This window comes from Hydra viridissima, unplaced genomic scaffold, assembly GCF_058129835.1.
Source record: "Hydra viridissima isolate aposymbiotic clone 2 unplaced genomic scaffold, HvirCarnegie_v1 scaffold_4, whole genome shotgun sequence".
Classification (NCBI taxonomy): domain Eukaryota; kingdom Metazoa; phylum Cnidaria; class Hydrozoa; order Anthoathecata; family Hydridae; genus Hydra; species Hydra viridissima.
In genome coordinates this window covers 17,281,089-17,293,290 of record NW_028324303.1, presented here as the reverse complement: position 1 = coordinate 17,293,290, position 12,202 = coordinate 17,281,089, and the positions used below count along the sequence as shown (strand labels likewise).

The 12,202-nt window shown below is 28.6% G+C and overlaps 1 protein-coding gene and 1 pseudogene across 1 annotated transcript; both read right to left on the bottom strand.

Annotated features, from left to right (window-relative positions):
• Positions 1-3,329: 3,329 nt before the first annotated feature.
• On the bottom strand, positions 3,330-5,784 carry LOC149890197 (uncharacterized; annotated as a pseudogene).
• Positions 5,785-8,230: 2,446 nt separating this feature from the next.
• Positions 8,231-10,368, bottom strand: LOC149890196 (uncharacterized). Its single transcript, XM_090085346.1, has 4 exons — positions 10,198-10,368; positions 9,013-9,184; positions 8,678-8,897; positions 8,231-8,497 (listed from the first exon to the last, which is right to left on the bottom strand). The coding sequence occupies exons 1-4, from the start codon at positions 10,310-10,312 to the stop codon at positions 8,291-8,293; spliced, it is 714 nt and encodes a 237-aa protein (XP_089941472.1). The 5' UTR covers positions 10,313-10,368; the 3' UTR covers positions 8,231-8,290.
• Between the last annotated feature and the right edge of the window lie 1,834 nt (positions 10,369-12,202).

The window sequence follows — 12,202 nt, the reverse complement described above, 5'->3', positions numbered from 1 at the left end:
AATGAGCAATGGATAATTCAATATTCCTCAGTTTCTCTTCTAATCTTTTGTTTAGATCTTCATTGAAGTAGTGAGCAAACTCTGATGATGTCTCGGTTTTTGGCTTGATCATCTCCCTTGAAAATCTTCCTCTGATGTTGTGTAAGCAACTAATAACAGAAAACATTCTTTTCACTGATGCATTTCTCGGAGAACTCTGTAAAACATTTCAGAAGCCGGGTGACACATTGAATAGATTCCGCTTCATCTTCTGTTGGTAAAAGATCTCTCAACTTACAATTTCCAGAAACAGTGAGATTCGGCTTCTTTAAAGAATGCACTGCCAGAAGAAGATCCACCACAGACTCCATTTGCGGTCAAATGGTCTGTAGTGGATCTTCTTCTGGCAGTGCATACGTACCAACGGTTTGGTAACTCCATTTAAGGTCAAATAGAGTTGCTCATAAAGTGGTATGTATACTGGGCGAAAACATTACCAAACCGGGCGAAACGTTGCTATGTATCTTAAGCTAGGAAGTTAACTTGCTAATTGCTCTATGTATTTTATCATGAAGACAAAAGTAATATTCAAAAAAATTTACCTTGCATAAACTCCATTGTCACTTGAGCCTACAACACGTACAACATACGCATACAACATACACGTACAACATACACGTACAACATACACGTTTTACATGCGGAAATAGAGACATATTATAAATATGATAATGAGTGGCAAATAAAATTTGTCAGTAAAGTTAAGTTAGTTGTGCAACGTAACTTTTTTCAAGTATTGTTGTTAAGTTTTTTTTGTCAAAAATTTAATTTTATAAAATTTTAATTAAAAAAAAAAAATATTAAATCTATGTTGGTTCTTTCATTTTACAATGGCAAAGTTCGATAAAATTAAAAATGAGTTGCACAAGTTTTATCAAAGAAGTTTTCATTTTTCTAAAAAGAAAATTTGTGGCCATTTTGTAGCAATGGATTACAATAAAAGATTTGTATTTTGTTGAATTCTAAGACAAAAATGATAATCTTCAGAGGAAAACTAGAAGCGGTAGACAGTAAGCGTCTGTGTCTCGTTATTTTTTTTTATTCGAGACGAGACGATCCTATAAGCTTTGTCCCGATTAGCGATAAATATCGAGACAATATTCAATTTCACTCGAAATCCGGGAAGATACTGAGACGAGACGAGATGTCCCGGACAAAATAGGAGCTTTACAATTTCCCGGAATTTACATCTTTTTAACGGGACAAAACGAGACATAACGAGACATACTAGTTAATCCTTAATGTGAAATTTAAATAATGAATTTCTGGCACAATTACTATTATTTATTTCAGCTGCTATTATTAATATTGTTATACCATCTATATAAATACAGCTTTATAAAAATTAATGGTAGCAAAATTAGGGGGGAAAAAATATTTTTGGATAGTATTTAACTCTTTCCACTTAAATATATTGGAAGAAGGGGATAAATATGTGTCCAAGGTCTAAGTTTCTGATCATTTAATATTGTTTACCGCTGAGGTCAGTATTCACTTCTATGCAAGAATTTGTTTTACACTCATATTTGAGGGAAAGGTTATCCAAAGTTTCTTTAACTTTTTTGATCTATAAAACATTTGACTTTTTTTAAAAAGTGCAGTTCTTGCAGAGACTAACAATAGAGCATGATGTTCAATTCCTTGTTCTTTTATTTTTTCTCTTTTCCTTTGCTCTCCAAGGACCACCCATTGTTTATGGGGTTTTCCAGAACCAAAATGGCTACTCTTATTTGTCATAAGATTTTTTTGAAGTCATTGGTATTCTTTTTCTATAAAAGAATCATAATTTATACCACATTGTTTTAGTTTTTTTCTTCAGTTTTGAAATAAATTTATTTAAAGTAGTCTTTATTTATGTTCTCTTTGCTAATTTCTTCAGTTTTATTTGATTTCGTTAAGTAAATCCTTCAAAAATCGTAATTTATCCACTCCTAATTCACATATATTCGGGAAAAGATCTAATCTTTTTGTTGTTGTTGTTTTTAAAATCATTAATATATATCAAAAACATTTTTGAGTACTTTACATCATTTTTCACTTTACACTGTTTAACATTTTCTGTTATAACTTCTTTGACAATTATCACATGACGTTCGCTATAATGTTTAAGTAAATAATGTTACTTGTATATTACAGGAAATACTAGTTGTTAAGTAATGCTATTTCAAATATCAAGTACTTCTTAAATAGTAAATCATTATTCAAATTAAAACATTTAAACAAATTTCTAAGTAGCATATGATGAAAAAAATGTTTCTTGAAAATATATTTGATATGTTAAAACAAGTTATACAAGAAAAAAAACTCAAATTCAAGAAATACAAATGTCAATGAGTCAATAAAAACCTTGTTTTCCGCCATTTTCATTTATTTTAACATAATAAACGACTGTTAAAAAATGGCGGAAGACAAGGTTTTTATGGGTTCATTGACATTTGTATTTCTTCAAAAAATATATAAAGTTAAAAGACTATCTTAAAAGTAAATAAGACTTTAATTTAGATTAAAAGTTCTCCAGTTTTACTAAATAAAAATCTCTCATTTTTTAGATTTCTTTGAAAATAATATTAAAATATTTAACTTCTTTTAACCATAAAAGGGTAAAAATTTTTCAAAAAACACAAAACACAAATCTGCACCCTACATCACCAAACTTTCTGAAATTTGGCACAAATGTTTAGAGACATAACTTAGGAAAGACTGTAAATTTTTTTTATAAAATTCTAATCCGTTTAGGATTTACAGCAACTTGAAGTTTGTTTGATTTTGACTGAAAAACGAGGGGGGAAAAGTGCCGGAAATGTGTCCTTTTACTATTACCCTTCTAAGGTGCTTGTAGTAATTTTGCATTGCTAAAATTTGGTACCAAAGGAGTTTGAATCCTGTTTAATCTGAAAATTATATATTTGTATCTCTCAAAACAACAAAATATAGTTTATTTCAAGATCTACAAAACGCACCATCTAGTTATGATAAAAAAGAGCATTGACAACTATAACTCTAGAAAAAATTTGACTGATAGAAAAAACTTTTGGTTTTAATTTTCTTAAAGATTAGACATATCTACTTTACGAACCAATTTTGTTTTGGCCTTACGTTTACTTGAGGAGTTGTTAAGGTTTGATATGAACACAAAATTTTTTGATATTTTAAAAATCAGGCAATCTATCCCAATTTTCTACAAATTAATCAAATTAGAAATTAATAGTTTAGTGACTTAATTATTTTTATTAATTTTTTAGAACAAAATAATAAGGTATAAAAAAACCTTTTGAAAAATGAATACTCAATTTAAATGATTTTATATATGCTTTTCATTCACATTATTTAAATTGTACAAAAAATAAAAGATTAAAAAAAAGTATGGATAGGACATATCAGACTCAACAAACTTGAAATTAGTTTAAATATAAAAAATCTCTATTTCCTAAGGAGAACAATTTTTTTCAAGTCGTCTTTGGCTAAATCCACCACTTTTGCTCATAGGAAACACAAGCATAATCACCTGGTACTAAGTATACAGTTGTTACAGGGATGTTTCCGAAATCATGAATGAAAGCAAAATCTTCATCGACACTGCATAGCTTTGCACCTATCTAGAAAAAAAAAAAAACATTTATTCCGTTTTACTTATTTTGTCAAACATGTTTTTTTAAAGGCATTAAAAAAAAATTGTAAGTTTAAAATAAAACAAAAATACTTTTGAAGATGATTCCACACAAATAAAAAATCTATTCGAGTTTATCAATAAAAAATTATGCATATTTTTTAAAGATAAAAGGTATATTAAAGATAAAAGGTATATTAAATATATATATATTTTAACCTTTTGATGGCCAAGTGGTACAAACTGATGGAAACTACATGATCCAGGTATGGTATTTGCAGTATCCAATCATTCCTTAAGAGTGTTTCTCACCAAAGTTAAATCTTCTGATGATATATAAATGAAATGTACACCTTCAACGCTTTCATTGCAATATTTGAGCATTGCTTGTGGAGATAAATATGATTACCCTATCTATTTGCAAGCTTGCTAGTGTTGCTAAACGTTTGACTGTACCATCTGGGATAGATGGTACAGTCAAACGTTTACAAGGTTGCTTACCGTGACTAGTTGCAAAAAAGTTCTATTTAGCAGAAAGACCAAAATCTTCAAGATGGAAACAAAGATTCAAAATATTTTTACAATTCTTGTATTGACCTGCACACCCATCCAAAAAGTATTCAATATTTTTTATTTGAGGTAGATTTGTTTTAATATCATTGCTGACAACATCAATAATTTTGTAAACCATGTTCACACCATATATCATATCATCTGAAATAATACAAAAAGATTTGTGATTGAGAAAACCTTCTTTTTTGAAATAGATAATCACAGGATGTAGTGTACATTGTAAATTTGTCCAATGAAAGCTTTGTACTTCATCCTGAACTACAAATTTATAGTTTTCTGAAAAATCACCCAGAAATAATGATGTTAACTCATTCATATCTTCCTTTCTTGATCTCAGGTATGATGCTTGATTCTTAGGTAAATATGAGTGTGGTGCAAGTTTAGTCAGTTTTTTACATACTAAGTCAATGTATTCAGACACTGGCTCTTTAATTATGTGTTAAGTTTGACCTATCTGTTGTTGTCAACTGATCAAATTCTACTTCATCATCATCTTCAAACTCTCCAATTAAATTATAAAGTTTTTCCACCAATGCATTCATAGTTGCTGGGCATCTTTCACATTTACGCATCATACAGTCTTTATTAGTCATGTCACATACAATATAAGGTAACAGTTCTTTATATGTCACACCAAAAGGATGTAAAAGCAGTTTTAAATTCTGATGAATAGCACAGACACATACTGAATGTGTTCCTGAAGCACCAGCAGTAATACACCATTTTTGTCGCAATGTGCAAAACCTTGAAAACCCTATTTTTATTTCTGGGTTCATGGTTTTGAAAGCAACAAACAATTCCTTTAAATTACATAATAGCAAACGTTTTTGCATGTGAACATTTTTCTTTATGCTTACATAATCCTTTTTACCAGGCATTATACGACTATATTCATCATCTTCATAAAAAGACTTGACCAGTTGAACTGTTACATTTGGAAGAACTTTCCCTAATTTAGGATTAGGCATGGCTAAAATACCTTTTTCTAATGCTAATTTACGTGCAGTTCGAGCTACATAGTTTGTTACATGTAATATTTCAGAAAGTATTTTTATTGACCAGTCAGTTGGAGCAAGTGTTGTCAGTTGTATTTTTTTAGATGTTGCTGTAGACTCTGCAATTTTATTAGCTTACAATACTATCATCTTATCAAACAAGTTTGCCTTTTCCATATACTCATTACCAAAACCTGACTGTTCTTCAAAACTTTCTTCTGGTATATTAAGGGAAGTGGCTACTTTTTTTTTTAATGGAGGTTGTTAATGCTGTCAATTTTCGTTTACTTTCTCTAATTTTACCTGACTTATGCAATCCTTTGACCTTAATAGGAGATATTCCAGCAACTGTAAAGTGTGTATTTACACCCTCTTTTTTATTTTGAATGGATGTTTCACTAACAATATCAAAATCTTCATCATTTTCACTCATACTTTTTGATAAATGTTTCTGTAGTTGCGTCATTGTGTAATTCATTGCGCACAATGAATATGTAGTTCAATGACTATATATGGCTCGTTGTGCATAATTCATTGTGTACAATGAATTAAGAAATGATATTTAAATTGTAAAAGCGAATGAACGTGAGGATGAAATACAAATTGTATATAGAATGCAGTCATCTTAATATTACAGTTTCATAACTTTACTTTGATAGCTTGGACACAACTTTTTTCCAGGTATAAGATTTAAACCTATGGTTTCTGCTTCTAATACAGTATGCATTGTAATCACACATAGAGATGCTGAAAAGAAAATGTACTATGTTACTCAAATACTATAACATTAATTATACTATTATTATAAAACTATGAAAAAATCCTAATAAACAACTTATTAAGAATGGTATTACCCATTAAAATGTAAATGGATAAACTTTTACCTCCACACGCTTTTTTGTGAGTCAGAAATGGATTACAGCAATTCTCTACTAATTATCTACCAAAAATTAGGGTGAAAGTAGATTATAACTAAGTATAATTATATTTAGTTATATAACAAGGTAATATTTATTGGATATTATTATGTACACTTGTCATTTTATTACTTAGTTTATTGATGAGATAATCACTACTTTATTACAATAAAACAATCAATAAGAAAAAAAACATTACATAATATTATTTAATTTAATTACATAACTACTATGTAATGAAAATAACAATGCAAATGACATAAGAATTATTTAATGAAAATAACAATTCAAATAACATAACTGTTATGTAATGAAAATAACAAATTTATATGTTTACAAAATATTTAACAATATTTTGTAACAACTTTGTAAAAATTTAAATCACATAACACACATTCTGTTGTTTTTTTAATTAACTGACTCAAAATTTGATTAAAAACAAATATAGTTGTATTTAGTTCAAAGCCAAAATGAATTCGCTCACTTATTTTTTTTTAAATTTCTTCAGAAAAATTGAAAAACCAAAACATCAATAACTCCTCAGCAAAACATAAGGCCAAAATAAAATTGGTTCGTAAAGTAGATATATGTCTAATCTTTAAGAAAATTAAAACCAAAAGTTTTTTCTATCAGTCAGATTTTTTCTAGAGTTATAGTTGTCAATGCTCTTTTTTATTATAATTAGATGGTGCGTTTTGTAGATCTTGAAATAAACTATATTTTGTTGTTTTGAGAGATACAAATATATAATTTTCAGATTAAACAGGATTCAAACTCCTTTGGTACCAAATTTTAGCTATTCAAAATTACTACAAGCACCTTATAAGGGTAATAGTAAAAGGACACATTTCCGGCACTTCCCCCCCCCCCCCCCCCTCATTTTTCTGTCAAAATCTAACAAACTTTAAGTTGCTGTAATTCTTCAAGGAATAAAAAATTTTTGAAAAAAATTCAGTCTTTCCTAACTTACATCTTTAAACTTTTGTGCTATTTTTTCTGTTGTTTTGGGTCACTGTGCGTCATTGCTGGATGGCAAAACAAACTTGGTTGGCAAAAAGTTTTCTTCACTGCAAAAGCGCGAGTTAGTTAATATAATTGATCTGTCTCGTAACGCTTCGTAATTATCCGGGACATAGTTTTTAAATTCCGAGAAAAAATTTATGTCCCGATTTATAACTTTATTCCGGGACAAACGTTTCCTTTGTCTCGTCATTTTTTTCCGGGAAATTTCTCGTCTTGTTACGCTTTTCCCGGTTCATTTAGAGAATACGATTCCGAGACGCAAACCCTTAGTAGACAGGTTAAAGAAGCGACAAAATGGTCGAATCATCGAAGATTGAAAAAACGTTTAATCCATGTTCCTGTTGTTCTCAAAGATACGTCGCCAGATCATTTGCTTGTACTCATCAATACATCAGCGCCATTTTAAAAAAATATAACAACATTACATGTTACAAACAAACTAAGAGACCTTTGTTATTCAAACTGCAGAAAAGAGCAGCCCGACAAAAGAGAGAGGGGCTTCTTGAGAACTATTGAAATTTTGATTTCGTTCTTGATGACGAATCCTATATTAAGTTACCTCATTCTGGTCAGTCTGGAAACAGTCAATTTTACTCCAATGACAAAAATAATACACCAAATGTTAAATTTAATTTTCAGTTGAAATTCGAAAAAATATCTTTTTGTACTTAGGCATTTTGTAAAGGGTATCTCGCGTACATTTTTTTTTTTCGATTAGGTTAGCAGTGAATCAAAATGTCTACTTAAAATGTTGTATACAAAAGATTTTGAAGCCTTTTATTAAACAGCACTATTCTACCGGTGGCTACGTGTTTTTGCCAGGCTTGTCGAGTTTACACAACGCTCGGCAAGTCCAGGAGTACCCCAAGAACCAATAAATCATTTTTGTTCTAAAAATATATAAATCCAACTAATTTGCCGGAGGCAGGAAAACTTTTGGAGAAATTTGAAAGAAAAAGTGTATGAGGGTAATTGGAAAGCCAAAGATTTTGAGAGATTTAAAAATAAAATAATTTCGTGCATCAATAAAATTGATTTGAGTGTATTTCTAAGTTAAATTGTTGCAATCATAAAAATACAAGGCTAAACTCAGCTCAAAACTCGTTTGGTTTGGCTTTTCTTTTCTTTTAAATAATTTATTGATTTGATGTTAAATCTAAGTAATATGAGCTGCCGCTCTCTGCTCCCAAATCCTTTCCCTCGAATATCTTTTTGCCGTCAATTTCAAAACTATTCCACAATCTGGTCTTTATTTTCTGAAAACCCAATTTACTTACAATCTTCACAGTAAAAATGTTTGATGGAAAAAGAATTGAAAATTGACAACCAACATTTCGAGAAATCTGAAAGAAAAACAAAGATAGGCTTTCAAATAATTTAACACTTGGTTTTCTAGCAATTATTAGTTTCTAGATCTCATATAGAAAAGTAAATTTTTATTTTTAGAAAACGGAAAAAGCGTAATTTCCGGAAATTTGCATTAATTTTACGTAAAAATCAACAGAATAAATATTGAGCACAACCTTCAAAGAGAGTTCCATTAGATTAAATCCGATCGACCTCCCCCTGAACTTTTCCGATACACAAAGAGCGTAACAGTATGTTATCTTTTGAACAGATGGCAACTTTTCACGTAGTAGATCATGTACATCAATCATCTCCAAACAAACAGAATTAATAATTTCATATACATCAAGCTGTTTTTCATCTAATGCTGTTTGGTGACTAGAGTCTTCAGTGGCGCTAAAAAAAATATGTGCTCGTTAAAACTTTTATAATTCATATCGTTGATAATGGCAATATTCTAACTTTTAAAAATTTTATTTTATATTTATGATAATTAGTCTTCGACATTTACTTCTGTAAGTCAATGACAGAACATATATTGAATCCAACCACACTGTTTGTTTCTTTTTCGACTGCAATGATACTGTATCCCTTTTTAATGTAATCTGTGACCTCCTTTTCCCAAACAGGAGTTTTTACTTTCCCATCAAATTGACCTGATATTGATTTATTCATCGGTTCACCTGCAAGAAAATGTTTCAAATTATTACCTTGTGATTTTTAATTTTTCTATTACAATTTAACATGAATAAAACGACTTTTTGTAAACGACAAAAAAAAAAAAACGACAAAAAGAAAAATGACAAAAAGAAAAACACGACATTTTAAAATTACTTTTACTTTTAGTAATAAAAATTGTTAAAAACGACATAAACGACATTTTACTTTTTCGTTTTTTAAGAGAGAAAAAAAAAAAATTGAAAAAACTCATGATTCAAAATGTTGAAAGTTTCAGAAAGTCAATTTTAGTTTTGTTACAACTTTCATATATTTTACTTTTTTTTTTTATTTTTTATATAGAACTAAACAATTCATAAAGTTGCATTTTTTAAATTTTACTCTGACTTAATAAAATTTACAAAAATGCCACTAAATATTTGTCAAAAAATCTATTAAAAACTTTAAAAAAAGCTGCTTTAAAAAAGCAAAATTCTTCATTTTATTGAAATGTTGATGAAACAGTTTACACATGGAAAACTTAAATTGAATTTTGAAAAAAGATTTTAGATATTGCATGATTGAAAATTGCCACTTTAAGTTGAAGTTTTTAAAATTTTTAACCTTCAAGCTTATGACAAAAGTTCAATCAGAAATAAGTCAACCCCCTGGATAAGTCATATCGACTTATCCAAGGGGTTGACTTATACGCGAATATATAGATCAGATAAATATATCTCTTTTTTTCACTGGAAGGTACTTTAACAGTGTTATTATCTGAGATAAAGAAATTTTCGAGACGTTTTTTGATCTAAAGAGCCGGTACAAATTTAGGCTGCTGTCATGACGAAGAATATTTTTTTGAGGTTTTTTGATAGGTTTTGTCTAAAGCTTAAAGCTAAATACTATGATTGTAATATGGTATAAGGTTTATATGTAATATTAAAAATTTCCAATTAATAAAACCTAAATATCAAAAACGCATTTAGAAAAGTCATTTATTTTTAAATACAGTTTATGCAAAGCATTAAAAAATCACCTTTAACAAAATCTTCAAAAAACAGGTTGGTGACAGCGACCATTTCTGCGTCGGATTCAATGTTTTTATAAACAATCCCATCCCTTGTTTCTTCCAAAGGCGAAGCTACCAGCATCTTCTACTTTTCTCAAAAAAATGTTTTTGATTTTAAACGTGCACTTCAGATTACTTTTTAAATTACTTCTAAATAAGCGAATTGCATAATACGTGCCTGGTTTCTTTTATCTTAGATTACGCTGAGATGTTAATATCTGTTACAGAAAACGTATCTAACGTAACCCTCAGAAATCTATAAAGTTTGTAGATGGATAGAAATCCATCAAAGATTAAATTTCTTTGTATTTTTATTTATTTATTTTTTGTATTGCTTTATTATTGGGGTGCTTTTGTGCTTGTGTTTCCAATAAAAGGTCATTTCCAATAAAAGATCACTTGAACTTCAAAACTGATATCCTACAAATCCAAAACCGAAGAAATACTAAAGGCATACAAATTTATTCAAAATTGAAGAAAAGCCTAGTTTTAAAAGATTTTAGATTTAAAAAGAACTTTGATTTATCCTTAAAGATTTCAGAAAAGTGAAATAAAAAATTAGTGGCTATTTTTTGTTAAGTTTATTTTAAATGGAAACCTTCCATAATCCGATGTAAAGTGAGAGTTCTAAAGTTATGAGATAAACAAACTGACTCAGCGAGAAAAGCGTAGAGAAAGAGAGATTATATACAGATGGTTAGAGCATCCGAGATCTGTATTCAGATGCTCTTGCATTTATTGATGAATACGAATCTGAATGATCTTAATATTTTTCGCGGACAAAGGATTCTCAGTTCCTGGTTTATATATTTTATCACAAATTTATTGAAGAACTGGATCCAGTCCCAAGTTTTAACTGTTTTTCAATTTAAAATTTAAAGAAAAACTTTTTAACCGTCGAACCGTTAAATAACCGTTTTAAATGTCGAAATATCAGGGATCAATAAATATTTTATTTTACTTTTAAATTAATTAAAAAACAAACGAGTTACATAATATGCAAATATTACTTTCTTATAATAATATCCCAGATGACACATAAAGGTCGGCTAAATGTCTTGCAGACATAATTTATATCAGGTTTAGACATCAACTATGCTGATGTTTACACAGAAAAAATTGTTTTTAACCTAACTTGGATAATTTACTTGTGATTAACAAGGGTTTTGCATACTTTTGTTTTTTTCTTTCTTGTTTAGTGCTTGCACTTAGGTGAAAGTGTTTTTGGCAGAATAAAAATTAAACATTTTAGTGCTACACACCTATTTTTTATAAAAATAAAGAGAAGCCATGGGTCAAACATTTTTTTCTGTTATATTTAAGGTCAATAAGTAAAAAAAAAAATTTGGGTCTAATAGGCAAAAAAAATTCTGTTTTAAAGACCTCAAAAGGGTTACAGTTTTCATTACCAATATTTTGAAATTTTCAGCTGAAGTAAAATTTAGACTTTAGTGAAACTAGTATTTGAGACTTGAGTTTTCTATCAAAGTTTATCTTTATAATAAATTAAAAGGCAAGTTTTTTTTTAACTATTAAATTTATTTTGTAGACTTATTTTTTAAACCAAAAATGAAATAAAACTGCTAGAAATTTACAAAACGTGTATTTTATTATATATATATATATATATATATATATATATATATATATATATATATATATATATATATATATATATATATATATATATATATATATATATATATATATATATATATTTTCATAACTGAAGAAGCCACATCAATTTTTTTTAAATCAAAAGTTAAGTTATGCAAAGAAGTGAAAGTATAGAATTCTTAGCTACCCAATTTAAATAGATTGTGTCACGAGAAGAAGTGGGTTTGACCTATTTGAAAAAAAATTCAATCAAGAGAAGAAGTGGGTTTCACCTTATTCAAATACGCAAAGAAGTGGTAGAAATATTGGTATTTCAAAGTATTATAGATTTAAGCAGTAATTTTTTTTACACGAA